This window comes from Heteronotia binoei, chromosome 2 (assembly GCF_032191835.1).
Source record: "Heteronotia binoei isolate CCM8104 ecotype False Entrance Well chromosome 2, APGP_CSIRO_Hbin_v1, whole genome shotgun sequence".
Lineage (NCBI taxonomy): Eukaryota > Metazoa > Chordata > Lepidosauria > Squamata > Gekkonidae > Heteronotia > Heteronotia binoei.
The window spans coordinates 181,178,493-181,206,485 of NC_083224.1; the positions used below are offsets into that span (position 1 = coordinate 181,178,493).

At 45.2% G+C, this 27,993-nt stretch overlaps 1 protein-coding gene and 1 non-coding gene across 2 annotated transcripts in view; both read right to left on the reverse strand.

Moving 5' to 3' along the window:
* CACNA1E (calcium voltage-gated channel subunit alpha1 E) overlaps positions 1 to 27,993 on the reverse strand; it is a 605,524-nt gene that overhangs the window by 17,959 nt on the left and 559,572 nt on the right. The window contains exons 40-46 of the mRNA XM_060232603.1: positions 25,809 to 25,905; positions 20,826 to 20,931; positions 15,270 to 15,377; positions 12,632 to 12,732; positions 11,860 to 11,966; positions 6,170 to 6,278; positions 1,868 to 1,996 (exon numbers count right to left, since the gene is read on the reverse strand). Coding sequence (XP_060088586.1) covers positions 1,868 to 1,996; positions 6,170 to 6,278; positions 11,860 to 11,966; positions 12,632 to 12,732; positions 15,270 to 15,377; positions 20,826 to 20,931; positions 25,809 to 25,905 — 757 coding nt within the window. The remainder of the gene's footprint in view (positions 1 to 1,867; positions 1,997 to 6,169; positions 6,279 to 11,859; positions 11,967 to 12,631; positions 12,733 to 15,269; positions 15,378 to 20,825; positions 20,932 to 25,808; positions 25,906 to 27,993) is intronic.
* TRNAA-UGC (transfer RNA alanine (anticodon UGC)) lies at positions 13,206 to 13,278 on the reverse strand. Its single transcript has one exon. It is a non-coding gene; the product is annotated as a tRNA-Ala (tRNA).

Here is a 27,993-nt window from a genome sequence, read left to right on the forward strand (position 1 = left end):
AATAGTGTTAAAAATCCTTTGTGTGCCATTTTTCTGACCTGAATTGGTAGCTACAGAGCTGTTGTTTGCCCTCTGAGGTAAATGAGGTCCATAAACAAAACTCTTGGTTGATTGCCCCACTCTCAAACATTACTCCAGTCTATTGTGATCGAATGATCTGTGGTTCTTTTTTATCTTCTATTTTATTCCCATAACTAGGGCTTTTTTTGTAGCAGGAACTCCCTTTGCATATTAGGCCACACATCCCTGAAGTAGCCAATCCTCCAAGAGCTTATGGGGCTCTTAGTACAGGGCCTGCTGTAAGCTTCAGGAGGACTGGCTACATCAGGGGTGTGTGGCTTAATATGCAAAGGAGTTCCTGATGCAAAAAAGCCCTGCCTATAACAATTGCTTATAAATTCTTCTGTGATCTACTCAAGATTCCAGCCCATTGTTTTCCCCCCCTTATCATGTTAACATCTTTATCTCTGTTGCTGTAACCATTCCTAGCCTATTCCTTTACTTCTCTAGGACAAGACTTCCTTCCCTTCTCACTGATTTTTGTCATTCCATCTGGTAGTTCCTGCTTCAGTTTAAAACACTTGCTTTACTGTCCATCATTCCCCCTCCTCTGGAAGGCTAATGGAAGCCCATTCCTCCATATCTAGAGGTGGAGGAACTTTCAGGTTTGATCATTTTGAATTTCAAAACAGCAATGGGGGGGGAAAAAATAACACAATGGTCATATTTCCACTGTTCTCGGGCCCAAATTGGTTAACGAATCGGCTAATGGCTGCAAGTCTTTACCTCCCTCACAGACTACTTACGCAAACAGTGTGGGGCCGACACAAATGACGTAACTAGGAATTCCTGTTCCTAAGCCTCTTGGTGTGGGATAACCTGAGGGAGAGGCTTTAATTGCTGCAGAACTGCAATAGGCTGCTGATAACAAATCTGAATGGAGCTGACAGATCTCAGCTTAATCAAACCTGGTTTATGAGACAGACAGACATAAGAAAACCAGCGGGACAGACAAAGAGATGGAGCGTGGCCAAGACTGACCAGGACAGGATGCTTGGCAGAGTCATGAAGACAAGTATCTTAGGACAATGGAAAAGACTGTAAAGAGAAGTCGCCACTGTTCAGGAAAAAAAAAATACTTCCCAAGTGGCCGAGGGATTCTTCCAAACTGTTGCCGTCCTTGCTGTAACCGGCAACAGTCTTGGTTGAAGAAGGGTAGGAAGAGGACTCCCCAAGGCTTTGTTCCTCAGTTTCACCGTAGTCTTGGGGGAAAACCTGAGGGAATAATTAGGATGACAGCTGGGCTGTTCGGGTTGGGTTCCCTACTTGGCCTCATAGTGGCCTTGAGCCTGTGGACACATTTGGAATGTTGAGAAACAGAGGGGGTGCCACCACAAGATGGCTGCCAAGGGGGCTGGGATTAATTGTAAAATGGCTGCTACAGGGTCCTGGGATTAATCATCAAATATGGGGGAGGCTGCAAGCCAAGCATCCTCTTACAAGGGAGGCATCGGTTTCTGAATGGGTGCTCCCTGTAGGCACAAAGGTGATGTCTCCTGGGTTGTTCTGAAGTGCCTCCTGCTCCACGGAGGGAGAGGAAAGCCAGGACTGGCGCTCTGCTTTGAAGAAGCGATGTTTTGTCTCAGAAGCAAAGGGGCACCAGGAAACCCATCAGTGGGCTCTGTGTTGGGGACCCCTGAACTACAGTTTCTCAAAGTCTAACTGTTCAGGCTCTTTGGTTCTGGTGGGGAGCCAAACTGAAGGCCACTGGTTTTAGTCTAGCAAAAAGTTCCTAAGCGACAACATCCCTTGGGAAAGGACCACGTATCACTCCTGTTGCTTCAGCCATTGTGTCACTTGGTTTTACCTGGGGATCCACAGTCAGGCGTGGCATGGAAGAGGCCCTCCCGGATACAGCTCGTTCCTGAGTGTCCACGGGGAGGTAGCTGCCATGGTTAGAGGGCTGCACTCTTTTAAACTCTCTAACCTCTGGCTCCTGGAAATAAACACACAGCCAAGCTCATGGGATTCGGTTTGATGATTATCATCTGCCTTTTCTGCCAGTGTCGTCTTCACCAATGTACTTCGGCATGGCTTTAGAAAAGAGGGTCTGTACACCTGTGAAGTCTTAGGAAGACAGTGAATGTTATGCTGTCCACATAGCATGTGTGTGTCATGTATGTGAGAGAAAGAGACACTCTAATCTTGAGTGCAATAGGATTCCATTCCAAGGAGATGTGCTTAGGACTGAGCTGTACTTCTCAATAGTAATTTTTTTTTTGCCTTCCTCTGGCCATAGAGCAAGGGACACTGGGGGAGGGGAAGAGGTAGTTGTGAATTTCCTGCATTGTGTAGGGGGTTGGACTAGATGACCTCTGGGGTCCCTTCCAGCTCTATGTTTCTATACAGTTTTACTGGAAAGCTGGTAATCTGGTTTCAGCCTAGTTTCTTTTCTTGCATTTCTTTTCCTGTGTTCTTCCACCAGTTTAGGCTTAAATACTTTGTCAGTGGCAATCAAAAGGAAATGCCATAGCAGAGTTCTGCATTTCTTGGGTTTCTCTCTGGCTGCGGTCATAAAAAAAATGGCATTAGCCGGCAACCTACTAGTGTCTGAGTGACACCTTGCCTGATACTTACAGCCTAATGGATCTGGTATAATTTGTCTTTCAGCCGAAGCTTTTCCGGGTATGCAGATTTTTGTGGGATGTCAATTTTTATTCTTTCTCCTTTGTAATGCACAGTGGTGGCAACCAAAGCCAATGGTTGTTATTGTCAGAAGCAATAAGAATAAGAATCATGATCATCAGAAAACAGCAAGAGTGACATCACAAAGGGAAAGCCTGGCTCTGTGAAAGGTCATCTGCAGTTTCTCTTTGCAGGGTGAAGTGTGTAACAGTACAAGGAGGCATACTGTGTGTGTGTATGATACAAAAATATTTATGGATATAGTGTTAACACACTCTGAGAAGCACACAGAGCGGACTGGAGAGGCACACTTACACAGCACTGCAGTCCGACAAGTGTGCACACACACACACAGAGAGCCATATACACACACAGACACTAGTGCCCCCAGCTGGAAAGGTGGGCGCATGTGTGGGTAGGCCAGAGGCGTATGTTCACATTGGTGTGACATGATTCAACAGTTCAAGTTGTGACCATGGACACCAGCACTGGAGACGAAATGAACACAAACCCAGAAGCGTCAGACCCCGTCGTTCGCCCTTGGTAAGACACCCAAATGAAATGATTACTTGATGAGAGGAAAACCAACCTGCAAAAAAGACCACCACCGTCAGTAGCACTCACGAACACAGAAAGTCAAGCATTCGAGGCCTGGTTTGTTTAATAACAGCTGGCTTAAATTTCTACACTTTTACAAAAGTTGCCGGTTCGCAACACAAAACACAATTGCAAGGACGTAACCGAATGTTTCCATTCGTGCCCATCCATCAACTACTTCCTAACGGTCGGAATATTCCGGGACTGCTCGTTACTTGACAAGAGATTGTCAAAAGTCCCTTAGGATCTCTGCAGACTGTCCCCAGATGCATAGAAAAAATGTGAAGAAGGAAAGGTTAATCAAAAAGAGATTAACACTTTCCTCACATTTCTTTCATCCAAGGCTGTCCCAGTTTAGAAAATAAGAGCATAAGAAGAGCGCTGCTGATCAGACCATCGGTTCTTCTAGTCCAGCATTCTGTCTCACACAGTGGTCAAGCAGTTCCTCTGGATGGTCAACAATGGGGCAGAGAGGCCGAGGCCTTCCTCTGATGTTGCCTCCTGGCTCTGGGATTCTGAGGGTTAGTGCCTCGAAACTTGGAGGTTCCCCTCAGTCACTGTGGCGAGTAACCATTGACAGGCTTGTCCTCCATGAATCTATCTAATCCCCTTTTAAAGATGTTTATTCCTGTGGCCACCACTACATCCTATGACTGCAAATTCCACATTTTAATCACTCTCTGTGTAAAGTAGTATTTTGTTTGGTCTGTCCTGAACCTACTGCCCATCGGTTTCATTGGATGTCCTTGAGTCAAGTATTTTGGGAGAGGGAGAAAAAGTTTTCTTTATCAACTCTCTCCACTGCATGCATCATCACAGGGGGGGCCAAACTTGCTTAACCAAAGAGCCACATGGAATAAATGCCAGATGTTTGAGGGCAGGAAGGAAGGAAGGAAGCAAGGAAAGAAGCAAGGAAAGAAGATGGGGGAGGGAGGAGGGAGGGAGAGGTGGAAAGAAAGCAAGTTTAACTTTACATGCATTCTCCAAGATTCCGGCTGGCTTGGCTTGAAGAAGTGATTCAGAGAGAAATGCCTTCTTCAAGTCAGCTGCCAGAGTGGTGAGGGCTTTGAGAATCACACAGTGTGTAGAAAGAGCCACATGTGGCTCCTGAGTTGCAGTTTGGCCACCTCTGTTCTATAATTTCCCCCCTTACTCATTTCTTTTCAAAACTGAAAAGTCCCAGACTCTTTAGTCTTTCTTCACAGGGAAGGTGCTCCAATCCCCAGAAAAGATCTTGGTCGCCCCATCCTGTGTAGGTTTTCTAGCTCGGCAATGTCCTTTTGGAGATACGGTAACCAGAACTGTACTATTCCAAATGAGGCTGCACCATTGATCTATGCAGGGGCATGACAATATTGGCCATTTTATTCTGAATCCCCTTCCTAATAATCCCGAACACAAGTTTGGGGGCAACCGCTTGAAAGAGAACTATTTCAAGTAACCCAAACAATCAGCTACTTTCCGTTTCGCTATGATTCATTCACATAATCACTGTTCCTGAAGTCACCACCCTGCATTTGGACAAATCAACAGAGAGATGTTGATTGCATTTCACTAGGTGGTACCGTTTCAGTTTTTTTTTTTTTTTGAGGGGCGGGGGGCAGCAGAGAAAGACAACCTACAGGCTTGGCTCCACTGGAGCATTTCCAAAGATGTTTCCCAAAAGCAGTGTTTTTTGGGGAACATTCTGGGCAGTAGCAGGCAGAGAGGAAAGTGAACAACTCATACTCCATGGGTCTGAATCTGCAGACACTCTCTGGTGGATCTAAGCCACAGTAACAGAGAAGAACCATTGTTCATCCAAGCTTATTTTGAGAATAAAGTCGCCCATTTTAGGACCAGCTGTTGTCCTTCCTTATACTTCATAACACCCATAGTCAGGGCTTTTTTTGTAGCAGAAACTCCTTCGCATATTAGGCCACACGCCCCTGATGTAGCCAATCCTCCAAGAGCTTACAGTAGGACCTGTACTAAGAGCCCTGTAAGCTCTTGGAGGACTGGCTACATCAGGGGCGTGTGGCCTTTTTTTTGGGAGGGATGGCATGTGGCCTAACATGCAAAGGAGCTCCTGCTACAAAAAAAGCCCGTCCCATAGTAATGATACTTTACAGAGTCCATATTCCCACTAGGAATGGGCAAGGCTTTTTTTTTTTAATAGAAAAGGCCCAGCTGGAACTTATTTGCATATTAGGCCACACACCCCTGATGTCATCATTGTTTCACACAGGCCTTTTTTGGGGGTAGAAAATGCCCAGCAGGTTTGCACATTAGGCCACACTCCCTGACACCAAGCCAGCCAGAACTGCATTCCTGCTGAAAAAAAGCCCTGGAAATGGGAGCGTCTCGGCCTACCAAATATATCTCTCTTTTTTGTAAATACAGTATTTATTTGGCACCAAGAAAATAGGCAAGTCAACACTGTATCATCAGATGCCGGAGTGATTTGTGTAACTACCTTCCTGTCAAGAAATCATAAATTTATCTTTTCCTTGTGTCTTATTGTTCCTGTTTTGGGATTTCATTGTGGTATATTGCATAAAGTGCTTCTTGGAGCAAAAAATGTAACCCATTCGTTTTAAGTATCAAGGGGCTGGGGGAAGAAAGAGCCCCTGCTCCTGTTCCAATATCATGTTGCACAGAATGGTTTTTTTTTTTTTGAAAGAGCGGCAATATTGCCATGGTGAGAATATTTTCAGAGCGTAGCAGGCTTCCTAATATCTCCATGGGGAATGAGAAGGGTGGGTTCACTTTATACCACGTTGATGCTTGAAATTCAGAAGAGTCTTCAGCCATATACTAAAAACATACAATAGCATCAACATACTGGAAAAATGTGAAAGAAGCTAAAAAGAAAGAAAAGGCATTCTGATATCATGCACAGATTTACCAGAGACTGCTGCTCCTGATATTCCCCATGGGTCGGATCCATGCAAGCCAACTGGAATATCTCCTGGGGAGACAGTGGACTCAGGGAGGGGTACCCGCTCCGGCTGCTCCTGTAAAGAGAGTTCCCACTTCCAATGAGAGGAGAAAACCACGCCAGTGCTGGTTGTTTCTCTGACTGCCCTCCAAAGAAAACTGGATCTCATTTAATTAAGTTCCAAGAATTAGCAATCCTTCTGCAAGAAAGCTATAATTGTACAAAAAAGTTTCAAAAGTTGTTTTAAGCATATGACCCAGTATAAATTGGTCTGGAAAAGATAACACCCTGCCCAAGAACTCTGGATTTAAGCACATCTGAGAACTGTTAGATGTGGCCTAATATGCAACGTGGGGGATAGATCCACGTGGGCGGCCATGTTGGTCTGAAGCAGTAGAACAATGTTTGAGTCCAGTGGCACCTTGAAGACCAACGAAGTTTTATTCAAGGTTTGTTGCTATGCTATTAAAATTAAAAACAAAGTTTTATTCAAGGTATGAATGTTCACGTGCATGTACACTTCCTCAGATACATTTAAATGGAAGTTAACAGTTCATATATATATATATATAGACAGAAACTGCTTCCTCTCCCTCAGGTGAGTAGCCATGTTGGTCCACAGCAGAAAAGCAAGATTTGAGTCCTTTAGCATCTTAAAGACCAACAGGGTTTTCCAATCTGCTAACTTTCGAGAGTCAAAGTTGCCTTCAAGAAATATGTGATGAAGAGAGTATTGGATCCCAAAGGATTATACCCTGGACATGTTGCTGCCCTTTGAGATGTTCCTGGACCCAAATCTTGCTTAAAAAAAAAAAAAAAGATCCTGCTACTTGGGAACATAATGACAGATTCCAAAATGGCCAAGGAACATGTATGAATTAAATCACTGATGAAATCTAATAGCCTTTGTTTGCAAACAGTATTTCTAGCACTCTGGGAATGCATGTCTGAAGATGGTTGTCACGCATGAGAACTGTTAGGCTCTGCACAACCTGGGACCAATACAATCAACACCAGACGTTTACTTATTATTACGCCAAAGGGTGTACAAACATATATTTTAGTTACAAAGACTTAACAACATTTAAACACATAGTAATGCTCCCAAAATAGAGCATTGCAGTATGTTTAAATGTTTTTGTCACTAAAATATATGTTTGTACAAATTTTGGTGTGATAATAAGTATACTTCTGGTGTTGATTGTATTGTTCCATATTTACACATTGAAACCTGTTGAATTTATATCTTTATCTACAACCTGGGACCAAGGCAGATGAGGCTTTCCCCTAAATGACTTTCCCAGCAAGAACTGAGATCCAGACCAAAGGCAACTGCAGTCAAACTGCTATCCACTAGGGGATGGTTTCCTGCCTTCTCAGTGGTTCGAATCTTGTGAAATTCTCTTCCAAAGGAAAATCTGAAGACAGTACCATTGCTGTTGATGATATGATTTCAGTTTTGCCGGTGCCGTTCTGAGTAACTGTCTAATTAGCAGTGTTGAAAATTACTAGAGCACTAATTCCAGGTTTAATCTTTACCAAACCATGGCTAGCCAGCCGCATAAAGAGAACTGTTGCCTTGTGAGAAATGATATACACACATAATGAATTGAATTGAGCTGTGGTTCCAGAAAAATTAGCTTTTGTCAGACGAAGAGACTCGTCATCAAAACACGTGTATTTTTACTGGGAACATGTTACATTTTGCATTTTCTGGATAAGAAACTCTGGCACCATTGTAAATGATTGCGTGCAAATGATTATTCTTGTGTCAGTGGACCTTGTATTTACATGTCTGTATGAAAGTTTGCATACCTCACAGAGCCATTGTTTGAATGATCACAAAGAAGTAACTGTATACAGTTTTACTTCATGATTGTAAGTAATAATTATGTCATAAAGCCTATGATATTTCTGGAGAGCAGTAATTAGTGGTATAACTTAATTCTTCAAACACGGTTTTCTCTTAGTATTTCCAAAAGAGGCAGAAATAAGGATTCTGAGGGACATCACTCATATTGAGTGGGATCCAAACTCTGGTTCTTGTTCATTCCACCAATGGAATGGAATTTTCGTCTCCCCTCCACACCACAGCCCACTGAGTTCTCCAAAATGACCCTCTTGGGCAGCAGAATTTTGGGGAGTTCTATGGGCTGCAGCTGGAGGAGGAAGGCAGAAAAATTCCATTCTACTGACGGAAGTGAGTGCCTTCTGTGAATGGGAAAAAATAATAATTTAGATCCAACCCTATGTGTTTCTGCATGCACACTGCACTCTGTACATGTGTACGTTTGCATTAATCTGACCAGTTTTTTTCATAAAAAATACTTAGCATACAGTCACACCCTCCAAGAACCTGGATCTTGCTGTTAGTTTATGCCAGGGTTGACCAAACTTGCTTAATATAAGAACCACATAGAATAACTGTCAGAGGTTTCAGAGCCACAAGACATGAATGTCAGATGTTTGAGAGCTGTAAGACAGAAGGAAGGAAGGAAGGAAGGAAGGAAGGAAGGAAGGAAGGAAGGAAGGAAGGAAGGAAGGAAGGAAGGAAGGAAGGAAGGAAGGAAGGAAGGAAGGAAGGTAGTTTGGGGGAGAGGTGGAAAGAAAGAAACTTTAAATGCATTCTCCAAGCTGCTGATTTAAAGAGACAAATGCCTTCTCCAAGCCAGCTGACAGGGTGATGGGGGCTTCAAGAGCCATGCAATGTGTGTGAAAGAGCCGCATGTGGCTCCCATGCCAAGGTTTGGCCACCTCTGGTTTATGCTTTTAGCAGCCTGATATAGCCTGCTCTCTGTGAACCTGGATGGAGCAGCAGTGAAACTTCTTATGGCTGACCTTTGTTGATAGATTCTGTTCATGCTCGCCCACCCGCCCGCCCACACATCCTCTGCTGCCCTTCATCTGCCTCCACCTTGCCAAAATAATCTAAGCTTCTAGGAAAACTCATTATACGACTTCACAGGGAAAAAGCCACCAATTTATGCTAAATAAACCGTTCTGCATAAATTTAGTGGGTTTTGAACGAGTTGCTTTCTGCACAGAACGGAGGCAGTAATCTTAAATTACTCCATGTCTCATCTGGCCCAGCCACTTAGCGGAACAGGTGACATTTCTCCATAGAAAAGCATGGTGGAGGAGACTTGGTGAGGCAATATGAAAGCTCTGCCTACGGACTTTGACATGGGATTGGATGGCTGCTTCTGACAGGCAAGTCATCTCTCGATGCTGCGACCATGCAAGGATGAAACTGCACTTGTGAATGCATCCCCAGAGCTCTCCTGCACAGCAGATCAACTGAGAATGGTATGAATAGGGTTGATTTTTAACAGAAGTGGAGCTAACACTCCAGATTGGCCCAATTTAGGATTGCAGCCTCAGAGAGGTGTTCGACTTTGGTTGCAAAGTGTTTACATACCCAGTGAGGTGTCAAAATGCATTTGCTCAGGGAGGCAAAAACAACAAAAAAACCTTGGGCCATCCCCACTAAGGTGTCGTTAACTCACATTATTACTTCATCAATTTACTTTTTGGTATTTTCTTCTTCGCTGGAAATTTCCATGTAAATTTTGTGCTAGTGTAGCACTCACATCAAAAGCCAAAGCAAGGATGGAAGCTGGGCTTTTTCTGTAGCAGAAACTTCTTTGCATATCAGGCCACACACCCCTTATGTAGCCAATCTTTCTGGTGCTCACAGTAAGCCCTGTAAGCTCTTGGAGGATTGGCTACATCAGGGAGTGTGGCCTAATATGCAAAGGAGTTCTTGCTACAAAAAAAAGTCCTGCATAGAACCAAAGCAGACCTTTCCACAATGTCCTGTCAGCATGCCTGGATCCTATGTTGGAAGGAAGCTTTGTACTGATAGGAAGATCTTTCAGCAATAATTTTAATTCCTAACTGCATTTTCAGTTGGAAAAATCTTATCAACAATTTCCGTCTCCCCTTTGTTCTGACTTGGAAGTGCAGAGAGATCTAGCTCATTTCCTAGCCTTGCTTAAACATAGAACAGGACTTGGAAGGAAAGTGGGGAAAGTAAGAAATGTTTGTTTATATGCATTCTAGTCCTCATTGTCAGTACTGGTATTTAATTCCATACTCTCTGCGTGTGTCACTAAGGGTGTGTTAGATTCCTCCTGTATAGTGAGAAATATCTTTTAATGGTATCCTATGCAGAGCTGGACATGAGACAGTGGTGAAAAGACCAAACTAACAAACCTGCAAGTCCTTGGTTCAAATTTTGCCACTGTCATGCACTCACTGGATGGTCAGAGACAAGCCACTCATTCACTGCCTCAGGGCCTAATTATATGTTACATTTTCTATAGAGACATCCTTTGGTCAAGTGGAGAATAGGGCTGCCAACCTCCTGGTGGTGCCTTGAGATCTCTCACTATTATCACTGATCTCCAGGCAAGAGAGATCAATGGCCCTGGGCCCCAAACCTTACCCACCTCAGGCTCCACCCCCGAAATCTCCAGGTGTTTCCCAACTGGGAGCTGGCAATGCGAGTGAAAAGGCATGTTCTGAAGTTCTATGTTTCCTAGATGTGCAGTGGGCCCAATTTGGATTCTGCCTGTGATGACGTGTGGAGAAAGGGAGGATTAGGCCTTTCCACTTTGCCATTCTCCTGACCTGAAATGGTGCTGGGGATTTGGCCAGGGCTTTTTCTTTTTGTGGAAAAAAGCCCAGCAGAAACTCAATTGCATATAGACCAATCCAATCAAAAGCCTTTATTGGCATATATCAGATTATAAACAAACAAACAGCTACAGAAATAATAAAACATATAATGTAGACCATGTCCCTGATGTCACCATTGTTTTGCATAGGGGATTTTTGTAGAAAAAGCCCAGCAGGAACTCAATGCATTTTAGGCCATCCCTCCCCACCCCGACACAAAGCCAGCCGGAACTGTGTTCCTGTGCGTTCCTGCTCAAAAAAAGCCCTGAGTTTACCCCATTGTGGAAATGTTAACATGTGACCAGGGCTTTTTTTGGTGTTGGTAGCAGGAACTCCTTTGAATATTAGGCCACACCCCTGATGTAGCCAATCTTCCAAGAGCTTACAGGGCTCTTAGTACAGGGCCTACTGTAAGCTCCAGGAGGACTAACTGCATCAGGGGTGTGAAACCTAATATGCAAAGGAATTCCTGCTACAAAAAAGCCCTGTTTAGGGTGGGATCACACAGGGAATTTGGTATGGCAGTATCCTGAATCAGTCCTGCACATGCCTGAAACACGTGGAACTTCAGAACAAACCCACAATCGTCTTCAGCAGAAAAGTAACGTGCAGTTATGCTCTTGTCACTTCATCTGCAATAGTGGGAATAATAACACTGACCTACCCTACACAGTAGTTGTAAAGATTTTTCAAAAAGATAAAACGTTTGAAAGTGCTTTGAACATTTGAAAGTTCCATATAAGCTTGCCAAGAGTGTTATTTATGTATGCCAAAGATTGCCCCCGTTCCCTAGAATTAGGCACTTGCCTGGTAATTTATCAAGGCTTTTAAAATCAGTTTCGAGTTCTCTTTCTCTGCCAGTTCCTTCTGCTACCTCTTTTTGTCTTTAGGGCCCTTCAAAGCACAAGGCAACTGCACTCAGAACACAAATGCCAGCAGGAGAGAAAAGCGTTGCTTACGCCACCCTCCACACTTACAGTCCCGAAAGCGTATCCTGCTGGAGGTAAGGCAAAGCTTTGGCGTTAGAAATGATCTCCTGAGGAAGAGAGGACGGCTCCATCCGCTGGAACATTGGGGCATTTTTCTGCAGGGAAAAAAGAAAAGAGTCTCAGTTCAAGGAGCGGTTTTGTATTTATTTCCTACATTTTCGGCCCACATTTCTCAAAAAAAGGACTCAAGGCAGGGGTTACAGTATTATTTAAAGCTATAATCAGGGCTTTTTTTGTAGCAGGAACTCCTTTGCATATTAGGCCACACACCCCTAATGTAGCCAATCCTCCAAGAGTTTACAGGGCTCTTAGTACAAGGCCTACTGTAAGCTCCAGGAGGATTGGCTACATCAGGGGTGTGTGGCCTAAAATGTGGAGCTCCTGCTAGAATTCCACCTCTGGATGTGGCTACATAATGAGGAAGCAACACAGGCAAGTCAGGGACACTGCGTAACTGCCTAGGATGCTGGCCTTGGGCACTCCCCCCTCCCCACTTGACAGTGACCTGGGCTATCTGGGTCACGGAGCAATTTCAAGTTTTGTGCTTTTCATTTCCCCCACAATTCACCTGTTTTTGAAAACTGGTTATCAGTGGGGTGGTGGGGGGGCACCAGAAGTTAGCCTTGCCCAGAGTGCCGGATAGCCTAGGGCTGGCCCTGGTCATCAGACAGCACAATCCAGTTTCTCAAGCCAAACCCTAAAAAGCTGGAACACGCCAGAGGACACAAGATCCCTTTAATTCTTGGATGTGTCATCTCACCTGTTCTTCCAGCTGCTGCCTTTGTTTTTTAGCTTTACTCTGCTTGTAATAGTCCATTATCATCATGGCTGCGTAGATTTTGCCGACGGTCAGGTCTGTTGCTGAAAATCAACGACAGGATTCTTTGGTTCAAAGCAGATGTTTACAGGGGTGATAACAGGTTAGCAAGACACTGGATAATTCACTGCATGGCTAGGACACGTAAAGCTGCCCTATGCCCATAGAATAGAACCACAGAGTTGGAAGGGACATCCAGGTTCATCTAGTCCAACCCCCTGCACAATGCAAGAAATTCACAAATACCTCCCTCCACATACACCTAGTGATACTTGCTCCATGCCCAGAAGATGGCAAAAAAAACCCCACCCTCTCCAGGATCCCTGGACAAACTAGCCTGGAGAAAATTGCTTCCCGACCCCTAAGGAGTGAACAGCATTTCCCTGGGTGTGTAAGAAAGGGCCATGAGAATGAAGCACCGATGCAACCCTTCAGGATTGTCTACTCAGACTGGCAGTGGCTCTCCAAGGTCTCAGGCTGAAGTCTTTTGTATCACTTGTTGTCTGCTCCTTTTACTTGAAGATGCCAGGGATTGAACCTGGGACCTTCTGCATGCAAGGCAGCTGCTCTACCACTGAGCCATGACCCCCTCCCCTCCGTCCCTCCCTCCCTCATGGCTGTCAGGCAAACCGCATATTAACGAAAACATCTTGTGGATGTTCTGAGTAGGTAGGTGGAGAATGGGGCCTTAAAACCTTTCTGCTCCAGCCAATATTTGCTCTACAAAAAACCACCAGCTGCTCCTTGAAACCCCACCCCCCACCACCACCACACTATTGAGTTTTGAGGTTATGCTGGTATACATTTGGAGTTCAGGAACAAGAAGAGCAGCCTGAGTGCACATGCCTGTATTATCTGGATCAGAAAAGGCTAGCACTGAAAACACTGCTGCTTCTCCAGCATGGATAACGCTCCACAAACATTCATTTGCTGCTTCTCCACTCAAAACAGTTCTTCTCAAAGTTGTGCTTGTTCAGGGAAAAAAAAGTGGCTATTGGAGCATTAGCCATAGTTGTGAATAATGTGTTGTGCATCCCAGTGAGCTGCGAATCAAACATTTTAGCATCCAGCCATATCCAGCTCATCCCTACAAATCCCACCTTTCATTGCAAAAAGGGCATGTTTTACTAGCCTTCATAGTCAGCATGGGTAAAGTGGCAGAGCAAGAGCTGTGATATTTTACCTATTTTAATTATAACTCTTTTTCTGTATTTGAGGATCAAGGAGGGAACACACCTGACCAACTTCAGGCAGGGAGCCCTGTGGATTTAACACTGTCTACCTACAAATTCACAGTCACAGTCAAATCGAGAACCAGCCTTGGTGGGAGAGAAACACCCCTTCACCCTCCCCTCTTAGGGGGTTTCCACATCAATTGTTTCCCCCGGGGCTTTTTTTTTGTAGCAGGAACTCTTTTGCATATTAGGCCACACCTCCCTGATGTAGCCAATCCTCCAAGAGCTCACAGGGCTCTTAGTACAGGGCCTACTGTAAGCTTCAGGAGGACTGGCTACATCAGGAGGGTGTGACAGGATGCTATCGAGAAAAGATTTTCCCCTCTCACTTCCCCACAGCATTATAGTGCTTCCATACATCTTCCAGCTTTTTCAGGGCTTTGCTGCCTTCTTTCTCAAAATGGCTTAAACTCAATCTTTTTGGGATGCTGATTAGTGATCAAACAATCCTGAAGAAATCACCTCCCCAGCTGTGGTGCCAGGGAATGGCCACCACATGGGACTGGGGCAGGGGAAAGCCTGCATGTAGAAGCCCCCTTGCCACTCAGCTGAATTGGCAGCCACAGGGGCAAAGGGGAAACCACAGAAAATCGTTGTTGTGTGGCAATGCCTTTAGACTGATATCCCCTTCCAATCTTAGGCTTTATCCAAAGCTTCATATTCTTATGCTCTAGAACAACCACGGTTAAAGCAAGCCAGATCCTCTCCTAAAACAGAAATTCAAACAATTCAACCCAGCAGGTTTGCAAGCCATGTTCACCGTGTATCCTGATCTGCACCGATTGAGGCCTACCTTGAGGAATTTGTGATTCAAACCCACTGGTTAATGCAGATGGGTGGGTAGGAGGGAAAGGGAGAGAAAGCGCTGATGAGGCTAGCTACCGATTCCCAAATTGCATGAAAACACAGATAGCATCAGTTTCAGCTTGCAAATATAGAAAGCAATGTTCTGGATGTTTGCACAGCTCCTTTCATTCTGAAAATATGACAAAGCCAAAGTTTTTGTACACAGCACAACATTGGTTCACTGGAAACTGATAACTACGCAAAGATGGAAAAGAGTATGAGATTTGGATATGTTTTAGAATTTTGTTCTCCATTTTTTTTAAAAAAAAAAGAATGGTCCCTTGTCTTGAGATCTTCAGACAGCCAAAGCTGGAAGTTTAAATCTGTAAATAAGCAGTATGCTAAATGAGTTGAACTCAGGGAGAACAGAATTCTGATACTACTCCCCTCCTCTGCTTTTTCCTACTCAGGCACACAGCACCGTGCCTCTTCCTGTCTTCCCTTCCCCACCCCGTCCTCACAGGCACCTGGGAGTCATGATCCCTTTTGCAATGACTCACTTTTTGGCATGGGCACCAACAAATCCAGCATCTTCTGTGAAAGGTGAGGCCAGATGGTCAGAATCTCCTTCTGGAGCTCACCATCCAACTGCTGCCAATCTGCACCACCTAGAAGAAAACAAGAGTCTGCTGAGAAAAACAGGGTTGCATTTACCTGTAATCAGGGCTTTTTTTGTAGAAAAAGCCCAGCAGGAACTCATTTGTGTATTAGGCCACACCCCTGATGTAACCATTGTTTCACACAGAGCTTTTTTGTAGAAAAAGCCAAGCAGGAACTTATTTGCATATTGGGCCACACCCCGATGCCAAGCCAGCTGGAACTGTGTTCCTGTGTGTTCCTGCTAAAAAAACCCCCTGTCTGTAATCATTGCTTATTGAGTGGTCTTCTGTGCAGGCACACATGGGGACTGCCTGATTACAGGCCTGCCACAGAGAAAAGCTTCCAAGCTTTTTAAAAAATATTCTAGACATTTTGAGTGCTCCTTTTCCCTCTGTCTTCTCAGGGTCGGCCTCAGGGTATTTGGCACCCCGGAAATCATTTGAGAAAAGGACAAGTGTAGATCCATGTATTAATTAATCCTGTGGCTCCAAATAAGAGTTTGATGTAACATAAACATTGAGAAAGTAGCATTGAAACTGCCTGTTTACCGGGGAGGCGTGTCTTCACATTTGCACACAGAAGTGATTTTATCTGTTGAGTGGACATTATTGGGACCAAAGGGACCACTGAGCCTTGTGAATTTATGAACCAGGTGAATGCATAAGCATTGCATCACTGAAGCTCCAACACGGTGTGCGTTAACAGGGACTGTCACTCGATTTCAATTTCTCCAGGAGGAAGAAAAGTACAAGCATACTGGATTGTTTTTTATGTCTGATATATGTTAAATGATATTGTGATATGTATGAAATGTGTTAATATGGGGATCTTACTGTGTTCCCACTATTTCAGCAATATTTCCCGTCAATTCATAGTTACGCTGAAACCCTACCTCACTGAAGCTGAAGTGGGGGCAGGCTTAACTCAAACACTCTTAGCTACAACCTATATACCCTGAAGCATAGGAAGTGTGATGGGACCACAGAATTATATAAAACTTGAATTACTGGGTCTGTTGGCTGTGGCTCTTCTGAGTTGTTATCCAGTTCTAGTGCTTTGGCTTTTGCATGAGCTATTCAGAGTACAGCTCCAGGTCTTCCGTGGGAGAAGATACCAATGGGTCACTCACTGTCTCATCAGGGGAAGGCATAAATGTGCTCCTTTGGGTGGTAAAGGGCGGGGTATAACTCCAATCTCTTCTTCCCTGCTGGTAGCCAGTCAGGACCTGGCAATTCTAAATAGAAGGATCACTTATATCAACAGAAGTCCACAAATGAAGTTGCCAGCTGGGAGGGACTGAATCTTTTAATCTGGTGATAGTATAGTGCTTTTGATTGGGAGGGATTAGCTTGGAATTTGAGGGCTGGATAATGATGCTCCTGAGTGCTTCCAAAGCTCAGCGATGCCATGAGATAAGAGGGGAGGGCCAGGACTGGTGACAACCAAGGTCAGCCCATATGTGTGGGCCTCTGGGCATCAACATTTGAGATACACACTTCATAAATGATAGATTTTCCTCACAGTGCTAGAATGTAGCCCCAAGGACACCCTCTGGGTATAGATTCAGTAATAGCTGGTAAGTTAAGCACAGTGTGTTCTAGTCAAGCCTCCAAATCTGCAGTGCTGGTATGTTATCTCCTAAAGTTATGCTTCCACGCACCATAAGAACATAAGAGAAGCCATGTTGGATGAGGCCAATGGCCCATCCAGTCCAACACTCTGTGTCACACAGTGGCCACATATATATACACACTGTGGCTAATAGCCACTGATGGACCTCTGCTCCATATTTTTATCTAATCCCCTCTTGAAGCTGGCTATGCTTGTAGCTGCTACCACTTCCTGTGGCAGTGAATTCTACACCAGACTTTTGGCTGCAGTTTACAGAATCCATAAAAACCTTGTAAAGAAGTGGTGCAGACAACCTTTGAGCCTTTTAGAAAGATAAAGATCTCATGTATGGTGGCCTTGTAGAAGGGCCAGGAAGTATTGGGAAAAAGTGCATGAAGTAATAAAAGAATATAAGAGTTCCTTTCACTCCTCAATTGTTTTTACTTAGTATGGTTCAACAGGATATTGGAAAAGAGAATTGGCATTTAGTAATTCACATGATAACTGCAGCCAGAATCCTTTTTGCTAAGTATTGGAAAGAAAGCAAGATACCTGAATTAGATGAATTAATGGTTAAAGTTTTAGATATAGCTGAGCTGGATATACTAACAGCATTAATAAATGGGAAATCTAAACAAGAAGCTTCAAAAAAATGGGGAAAGTTATATGAATAGTTTAAAATAAGGTGGGGGGGGGAGAACGTGTTTTAACTTTCTTCTTTCAGATTAAAGGTATGAGAGATATTAAGGTAAATATATAAATTAAGTTGTTGTACCTCTATTACAAAATTGCTCTTCCTCTACCTCTGTATGGACTGAAACAGATGTGATTGTGTAACTAATTTAAATGGATTTTGTTATGCAATGTTTTGTTACTTTTATCTTTAGTTAGAATTTTGTAATGTATATAAAATAAAAATGCTATTGTGCAAAAAAAAAAAAAATAGAAAGATAAAAATCTCCACAAAATATTTGTACCTGTGAAGTTTCCATTTAACTTCTTCTCTATCAATGCCTGTGTAGTTACTGTATGGTTTATGACTGAGCTTCTGTTTAACTGTTTTTAACTGATTTGTACTGATTGCATACAGAAATAAATTATTTTAAATTAGTTGATTCGACATGTTATCTCTTTCCATATCAGAAGCGTTCACCTCAAAGAGGAACAACGGGTGTCAGAATATGTTTCTTTCAAGGTTGAAAATCAAATCCAAGTAACTGGAAAGTAAAAGAACATTCACAGGAAAGGGTTCAGAACTTTCAAAACTCCTTCGTTGTTGTCCTCGTTGCCAGTCCCTCATTAAAGATCCTATTCCCAGTCCAGCCCACGCAAGCCTTCTGTTATCCTATCCTCATTCTGATCGCTTCCATTCAGACTCTGATCCTAAGTCCATCCCACACAGACCTGCTGTTGTCCCATTTCTTCTCTGCACCCCCCCACCCTCCAAAAAATAGTTTTTAGGTCAGATCACAACGGATGCGAATGGAAAACTAGACCAGTCCAGGTCGAACCAATGTGAAAGATTGCTTATGCTCACAATCAGTGAGGAGACATGCAGCATTTCTACAGCATTTAGAATGTGAGTTCTTACCCACCATGTAAATCCAACTTTACAATTGGCAAGTGTACTCACTGTGTGTGTGGTTTTTTTTTGTATTTATATGTGTGAATGTGTGTGTGCACCTGAAAGTCATGGGGACCTCTGGGGACTGACCCCTCCTTGGGAGCCTGGAGGATATTCAGAGAGGTGGCTGAATAAAGACTGCCCCTGCCTCCCAGCTCTGGTATTCCAAGGAGCTCTCCCATCCAAGTACTTGCCAGGGTCAACCCTGTTTAGCTTCTGAGATCTGGGCTATCTAGGTCAGGCCTTCACTCTTTTATTAAAAATATTTTTGCGCCATCCAAACAGAGCTCCTCGGTCAGCGAACATCCAAACATTAAAACATTAAAGTTGCATTTAAAAGAATTAAGCAATTCCAGGGCTTTTTTTTTTTAGCAGGAACTCCTTTGCATATTAGGCCACACACCCCTGATGTAGCCAATCCTTCTGGAGCTTACAGTAGGCCCTGCACTAAGAGCCCTGTAAGCTCCAGGGGGATTGGCTACATCAGGGGTGTGTGGCCTAATATGCAAAGGAGTTCTTGATACAAAAAAAGCCCCAAGAAATTAATTAAAAATATTTAAATACACAAACACAACCAGGCTGTGGAAAAGAGCCAATAGAGTTTTACTAGGAGTACAGCATACAAAAAAAAAAATCTTTATCCGCTGCTGGAAGACAACAACAGAAGGAAACAAGACAAATCTCTTTGGGAAGAGAGTTCCAGAGCTTCAGCACCATGAAGGCCCTTCCTTGGGTTTCAGCCCATCTAGCCTCAGACCAATTTCCCGCTAGCCTTATGCCGCTCTCACACTCCTCTTCTCTGCAGGGCTTTCATCGGATTTCATACTATCTGCCCCAGGGCTGCAACTAGCTTTGCCTTTTTCGCGCGGGGCAAACAAGAACTGGTTTTTAGAGGATCTTGTTTGCTGTGTGAAAAAGGCAGAGCGAGTTGCAGCCCTGGGACAGAGAGGGTGAAATCCGATGGAAGCCCCGCAGAGAAGAGGAGCGTGAGAGCAGCGTGAGGCTAGTGGGAAATCGGTCTCAGTCAGCTGGGGCACCTGAAGCAAAGCTTTCGAAGATGACCGGAGTAGATGGGAAGGGTCACATGGGAGATGACAGTCTTAGGGTATTTGAGCCCCAAACCCTGTAGGACTTTAAAGGTAAACTAGAAAGCTGAACACTTGAGAATCAATGCTCTTGTATGACATGAGGACCATCATCTTTGTTTTTTAAAAATAAACATAAATGTGGGGTATCTGTGACCTCAGTCAGGTGTGCGTTTATATCCAACATAGCCACGGATGCCTGTCAGATTTAAAGTACACATCCAGACTGCAACAGCTGGGAACGGTCTGTGAATCACGGGCAACCCGTCCGGCCCTGACTTGATTCTGGACTTATTTGACAATGCAGAAAGTCTAGTCCTAAATGCTTGATAACAGGTCACGAATGGATTTCCCCTTTTGATTACTCCAGCATTATCAAGCCATTGCAACTTGCATCCCTGTCAATCCTGGTTTGGCATCATTTTTTATAATCTTAGCGACACGTGCATAGGGGAAAAAAAGAAAGTCGGGCAGTGAAGGTGCTATTAGATTGCTTTTGCTGCTCTTAACATTTAATGTCATGTCCACACAACCATTTCTAACGTGTGGGGACTATACTGTCGACTACAACACCTACTCGGCTTAGCTGTAGGGTTGCCAAGTCCCCTGCTCTCTCCAGCGGGGGACTTTCTCGCACGTGCGCGTGCGATGCAATGACGTCACCCAGAAGTGATGCTGGAGACACCACGCATGCCTGCTCTAGGCATTTCTGTGAAAACTCGATGGTTTTCCCAGTTGCTCTAGTCTTGTACCGTAGAGTTTTCCCCTCCCAAATGGCTAGAGCATCTGGGAAAACCATAAAGTTTTCCCAGAAACGCTTAGAGTGGCCGCCGTGCAACATCACCGGCGAGATGATGCCACTTTCAGGTGATGTCATCGTGCTGGCGATGTAGGGGGAGGTCCCCCCCACTGGTCCAATGTGGGCTGGCGGGTTGGGAACCTCCCGGGCGGGGAAAGCCCCAACCTGACAAGGGGCTTGGCAGCACTACTCAGCTGCCATGAGGTTTGTCAGGTTCTTTTTTTATCCAGTTAGATTGCTGGCTTTTTAAAACAGATCTTTGTCTCTTGGGAGGATCCTCAGCTGGTAAGGATAAGTGCCTTTCTGCCTTAGTTTGCCCTCCCCCTCCTCCTTTTACCTTTTGCAATCTTAATGTCCAGCGCTGTTCGGATCAAGGCCATCAGAGTGGAGGTGAAATGGACTGTGTTGTCCTCTGCCACAGGCATGTTCATCAGGACCAGTCTCTGCACGAGAAAGGGGCGATCGGGGAAGGAGGCAGAAAACAATGTCGGAAAACGTATCAGGGAGACTCGAGGGGGGGGGGGAATGCATAGAATGTGCAGAACAGAGCATCCAAAAAGAAGGGCAAGGATCGCCTTCTCCATCTCCCCCTCCCGAGCTCGGACATTCTTTCCCCTTCCGGCATGCTCTTTTTATTCTGCTCGTCCAGGACGTGCACCCTGTCCTTTGCGTGGGATACAGGAGAGACAGCCCCAGGGAATTCTGTTTCTCCTCCGTTCAGAGACCACTGCGGTTTCTTTTCCCAACTCCCACCCAATCTCAGGACGCTGCTAAACACAGGTCCGGCCGCCTGATCATCCTGCTGCCCAGCTACATCCTGGCGCCCCCTTTTTGAGTTTTGTTTGTATTTTTTTTTTAAAAAGAGAGTGATGATGTTTGCCAGCATGTTGTCGCCCATGCAAAGTTGTTTGAATTCATCTGCGGCTGAGAGGGGTGGTGGTGGTGAGTGTAAATGAAAAGAATCGATGACCAGGGCAAGAGTGGGTGGGTCATGCGCCTTCTGTCCCAAAGAGGGAAAGAAAAATGGCCAAATCCACTTCCCAGAGAATGTATATCGCTCAGTATATTCTTAGCCCCTCTGCCACACCCGCAGACCCTCGTTTTGGAGACTTCCAGGACCAGGCTCAGTTCAGACATAGCCCAAAACCTGGGGGAGGGGATATTCTTTTAGTTATGACTAAGCGTGACTTAGTCCATGGGGTTGCAAAGAGTCAGACTCGACTGTGTGACTGAACAACAACAAAGTCTGTGAAACAGGATTCAGCTTGCGGACTATCAGGGAATATCGGTTTGTCTCCACAACTGGTTTTTGTGTTTATGTGTGTTGTCACTTTGGGCTGGAATCTCCATAGCCAGGAGTTCATGACGGCAGAGCCAAGGACAAGCCGGCATTAAGTCAGGATATGTGTTCATACGTTATCGGAAATGTTAAATACCAACAATGGTTAATAAACCCACTTCAAACTTTTACTTTCGGAGCCTGGTTTGACAGACCCAAATGAGCCACAACTAGTGGAGCAGCCTGCATTTGGACAATCCAGCTAAATGTGTTTGTTGTTGCTGTCAAGTCACAGTTGACTTATGGCAACCCCATAGGGTTTTTAAGGCAAGAGACATTCAGAGGTGGTTTGAAGAAGGCCATAGATTTATACCCCGCTCTTCTCTCTGAATCAGAGTCTCAGAGCGGCTTACAATCTCCTTTATCTTCTTCTCCCACAAAAGAGACCCTGTGAGGTGGGTGGGGCTGAGCGAGCTCTCCCAGAAGCTTCCCTTTCAAGGACAACCTCTGCCAAAGCTATGACTGACCCAAGGCCATTCCAGCAGCTGCAAGTGGAGGAGTGGGGAATCAAACCGGGTTCTCCCAGATATGAGTCCACGCACTTAACCATTACACCAAACTGGTTCTCTTTGCCATTGCCTGCTTCTACATCATGACCTGGGGAATGGCGATCAGAGGTGGCATCCCAATTAAGTAGGAACCAGGGCCGACCCTGCTTAGCTTCTGAGATTTGATGAGATTGGGCTAGCCTGGGCTATCTGGGTCACAGTCCAGCTAAACACAGTTGGCTTAATTAAACCGTGGCTTTGCACACTGTCTGAACTGAGCCCCAGAATTCTCAGACAAGTAACCGTGCTTCTTTCTTAAAAAAAAAAAAAGAGAGCGGGCCGTGTGCTTCTGAGAACACGTGGGTGTGAATGCAAGTAAGTTTTGTCATAAACAAAAGTGAACAGAAGCTGTGCCTGGCAAGAATCCTGCATAACGCCACCGAGTGGCAATCCTATCGGACTTAAACAGAGGCCACGTTTTAGCAGTGCTCCACTGTTCCATTGCAACAAAAAACATTCAGGACCTGAAAGTCTGTAATTTTGCCTGTGACAAAAATATGCCAGCGTGCCAGTCTGTTGAGAACTGAGCAAGTGAGTATTCTCCTATCCAATTCTGACATCCTCTTGTCACATATGGCCAAGTACCTGCTTTGCCAACTCCTTCAGGTACTGCTAGGATCCGAGGGACCATTAAATGCTGACTAATGTGGACCAGCATGTACAACTCAGAGACACTGGGTGGCAGTTCTTGCGTTTCCAGGATGCATGAACAACTCATGCACATTCCTAGTCTAGAGCACCATTGAAACTGTTTCACTCTGGGGAATATTTCAAGCTACAGGAGGTGACCTTCATCCTTTCATTCCACCAATTCCGTATATCAACAGGGACGTCCTTTGATTTAGATGCGGCTGCTGCGTTCCAGATTTGGTGCGATGCAGAGGAAAGAAATATCGGTTTTGTCCAAAACTGGCACAAATGCATGTACTATCGGGACAGCTTCTCTTGATTAAGACTCGAAAGCTTTCTGGTTCCATCTCCTTACGTGCCAGAGCTTTTTCTGTGTGACTTGAAAATTCAAATACTTTTTCATGATCGGAAGTTCACTCGATAAAATGAATCATACTCCCTACAACGTTGCAGCCTGCTTCATACAGAGTCAGGCAACCTAGTCTGCCGCTGCTTACTTTGACTGGCAGGGGTTTTGTAAGGACTCCACTGAAGTCTTCCTCAGCTCTACCACCTGAAAGCTATCATAATGAAGATGCCAGGGACTGAGCCAGGGATCGTAGACTTCCAAAGCATGCCCCTTCCCTATCCTCCCTTGCTCATAATCTGACTTGTCGTATCCTTTGTAATACCAACTGTGCACACCAAGTTTAAAAACACTTTGAGATTCTTCTCAAGATTCCCTCTCCATTACCTCCTTTTGGTTCTTAAGGAAATATTTTAAAATACCCAGGGCTTTTTTTGTAGTGGGAACTCCCTTGCATATTAGCCCATCCCCCCCTCAATGTAGCCAATCCTCCAAGAGCTTACAGGGCTCTTAGTACAGGGCTTATTGTAAGCACCAGGAGGATTGGCTACATCGGGAGTGTGTGGCCTAATATGCAATGGAGTTCCTGCTACAAAAAAAGCCCTGAAAATACCCTTTGGGTCTTTGACACTAAAAAGGTCATTTTCAAGTTAACGTGCACTAAATATATTTTTAAAAATACCCTTCAGGTCTTTGACGCCAAAAATGTCATTTTAATATTTTCAAGTTACTTGCACTGTTCTACGTACCCTTCTTAGGACTGTCAGCTGAGGACAACTGCTGAGAATTTTGAAATGCCATGTGACATCACTTCTGGGTGTGTACTTGGAAATGACATCGCATGTTCCCAGGAATGCTCTAGCACAGGGGTGGCCAAACTTGCTTAATGTAAGAGCCATAGAGAATAGACATCGGATGTTTGAGAGCAGGGAAAAAGGGAGGGAGGGAGGGAGGGAGGGAGGGAAGGAAGGAAGGAAGGAAGGAAGGAAGGAAGGAAGGAAGGAAGGAAGGAAGGAAGGAAGGAAGGAAGGAAGGAGGGAAGGAAGGAGGGAAGGAGGGAGGGAGAGGTGAAAAGAAGGCAACTTTAATTGCATTTTTCAAGCCGCCAGTTGGCTTGGCTTGGAGAAGTGATTTAAAGAGACAAATGCCTTCTGCAAGCTGGCCAACAGGGCAGTGGGGGCTTTGAGAGCCACAAAATATGTGTGAAAGAGCCACATGTGGCTCCCAAGCTGCAGTTTGGCAACTCCTGCTCTAGCAATTTCTCGAGTCTTGTCATAGGATTGCCACGACATCAGCTTTTTGGCCCAATTTCTCTCACTGCTGCACCGGGCAGGAGGTTGCCTACAGATCCCCTAACTTCTTCTCCTAAAATGGGAATGCTCCCAAGGTGAATCAGCATCAATTCGGTATCAAGTATACGGCAGAAAGACTGGCCTGTATCCAACCACGGAACGGATACAACATGGGTGGAGCTACAGCTAAGGGGTAGCACATTTGCTTTGCATGCAGACGGTCCCAGGTTCAGTTCCTGACGTCTCTAGGCACACAGGATCGAGTGGTATGTGATGCGAAAGACCTACTAGAGAACCGGAACTGCTGCCAGGCAGAGTAGACAATACTAATCTTGACAGACCAGTCATCAGACTCACTATAAGGTGCTCAGCTCAACCACGCAATACCAAAGACTTAAGGGCACTCGAGTCATATGATTTCTGCTGATTCCTCCCTCCAGCCACAGCCCACTGACAGCCTCAGATTTTGTTCTTGGACCCTGCAGAGCAGCACAGTGGGAGGCTGCCTTTGCCTTCGCATCCTCAGAAGCTCAATGATTCACAAAGCTTGAGCAGCAGAAGACATTGTTATTTTTTTTTATGCAAGGACTAAAAGCCCTGAGACAAATTTCGTGATTGCTAGAGTGTTCTTAGCATCCTTATCACTGAGCAAAAGAGCCAAGGTTTCTGGAGCATGGAAGGTGGGGGGCTGCAGCAAGAGGGAGGAATGCGTGGGAAATCTGCAGCCCCTTTAAGAAAAAACACGGGTTTTTTTAAAAGCAGGAACTCCTTTGCATATTAGGCCACACACCCCGACGTAGCCAATCCTCCTGGAGCTTACAGTAGGCCCTGTCCTAAGAGCCCTTTAAGCTCTTCGAGGATTGGCTACATCAAGGGGATGTGGCCAAATATGCAAAGGAGTTCTGGCGACAAAAAAAGCCCAGAGAAAAACTAAGTGCCCATAAAGCTTTGCCATGTGGTTGAATAAAGGCCGCTGTTATGGTTTTTAGATGCAAACATGATTTCTCTAGAAGTCAAATAATCCCTGAGAGCATTAAGTACCTTCCTGATTATTAATCAGTAAAACTCCCCTCCATCTTACCCCCACCCACCCTGCCATCCCATTTAGGCTTTCCCCACCTTATCGCTGATCGCTAACCCATAAAGGAAAGAAGGGTTGTTCTACCTTATAGGCAACTTTGGAGGGACATCTCTTGCCGAGGCCTAGTGGTGGGGACATGAGAGTCAGCATTTCATACATCTCAGTGTAATGGATGCGGCCACTGTTCATGGAGGAGGAAAGAGGAGAAAGGGGACAGGGAGGGGAAGAGGAAGATGAGGAGAAACGAGAGGCGGGTGTGGGGGGGGGGAGAAGGGGAGCATTCCCAGAGACCAAACGAAACAAAACCCAAGACAGAAACAAAAACAAAAATGGGACACGGGGAACAGAAGAGAGAAAACAAAAGAAAAACAGGAAAAGAACAGGAAACCCATTAATCAATTCAAAATCATACATGAGAGTCTGAGCTGGTGTGGATTTATAGAACCCGTCACACAGACCCAGGAACACCACCCGGAGGAACGGCCTGCCTTTCTACGTCTCTGCTGCTGCTCGCTTTTGTGGACAGTTCCTTCTTCTTCCAGATGTAGTTTTGGGCCTTAACGTGGTTCCCAGGGCTGTGCGCAAGTGGTATAAATCAAGATACACAACACTCCAACAAGGGGTTAATACAGGATGTGGCGGGGCGCACCTTGGTGAAGGGGGAGGAACCAGAATTGTTCCCTGAACCCCAGTGGGTTCTGTAAAGTACTGTGATTGAGGGGTGGTAGCGAAGGTCACGTAACCCGTTGCTGAAGAGAGGTGTACCCCACCCCACCCCTCTGGTCGTTTCTATGCAATCGGAAAAAGCAGCGGCTTGCATAGTAGGTGCACTGAACCGGGGTGACTGATCAGAGAAACGGTGTCTGTTTGCTTCCATCTAACTCCGGAGATGATGGAGCACTTTTCCCACCATGCACTGGTGCAAAGGCATGCTTAGTGGCTAAGGAAACAAAACCGGGAAGAAAATTCTGCATGCCATGCTCCCAACCCACCGGTCTCTCCCACATGCGGCTTCCAGTTCAACCCAGTTGGAGTTTAAAGAGTCTTGGCAGAGGCAGCTGTTTGGCCTTCGGAAGTTTAGCAGTCAGCTAGGGCTCCCCCGATTTACGCCAGCTGTTACAGTCAGCACCTGGCTGGCACTGCCTGTCTTGCAATGCTTCTGAAATGCTGCCCCATCCTACACTCAACATTTAATTTATAAAGCAAATAAGGTCGTATCTTCTGACTCAGGCCTGATTTACATGTCCAGGAGAACAAGGTGGTAGAATGACGTGTGTCACTTCAGCCTGCAGGTGGTGGGTTTCGATTTTGAATGCTCCTAACATAGAGAACTTCTGAAGGTTTAGGGGTGGAACTCGTTGAGGGCAGGAGGGAAGGGGCCTCAGTGGGGTACAACACTATAGAATCCACCCTCCAAAGCAGCCATTCTCTTCAGGGGGACTTATCTCGGCCATCTGGAGATCTGCTGTAAGTTCTGGGCCACCTCCAGCTAGAGGTTGGCAACCCTACTTGTGCTGCTTCTCTGTCTGCAAGAAGCTCTTTGAACATAGGCGGCATTCCAATATGTGGTGCTCCACTTGCCGTATGAATTGACACAGTCCATTCTGCCCCGTTACTATTTTCTCTTGCAGGTAGAAATTGAGCTTCAGACACTCCACTCCTTAGCCTGATAAGCAGCAGGGGAGATACATGGACTCTCAACATGCTCTTCTTAAGTGCTCCCTTGCAAACTGGTCACCAGGTTCCCTCCTGGCCACCAAAAGGGGATGGAGGGGTAGGGTTGCCAGAACCAAGTTGGGAAACTTCTGGAGCTTTTGGGGTGGAGCCTGGGGAGGACAGGGGCCTCAGCTGGGCACAGTGTCATAGAGTTTACCTCAAAAGAAGCCATTTTCTTTAGGGGAGCTGATCTCTGTAGTCTGTAGATGAGGTATAATTCCAGGGGATCCCCAGGTCCCACCTGGAGGCTGGCACCCCTACTCTGTGCAAAGGATGATATTTGAGGGAAAGCCTTCTAGCCCTCTGGCAAAGCCTCATTAGAAATATATATATTTCTAATGAGCCTCTTCTCCATTTTAGATTAACATGAATATGTTGGTAATAATCCTCAGAGTTACGCCCACTTAAGCAAATTGGATTTAGAAGGGTGTAATGCTTAGACAGCTTTGAAACACACTGTGTCAGTCTTCAGTTGTTAAGAGAAACATGTCCACTAACTGCATGATTAATTCTGCTTGTAACTGTTCTTAACCTTCGGGCTTCTTTAATGGGG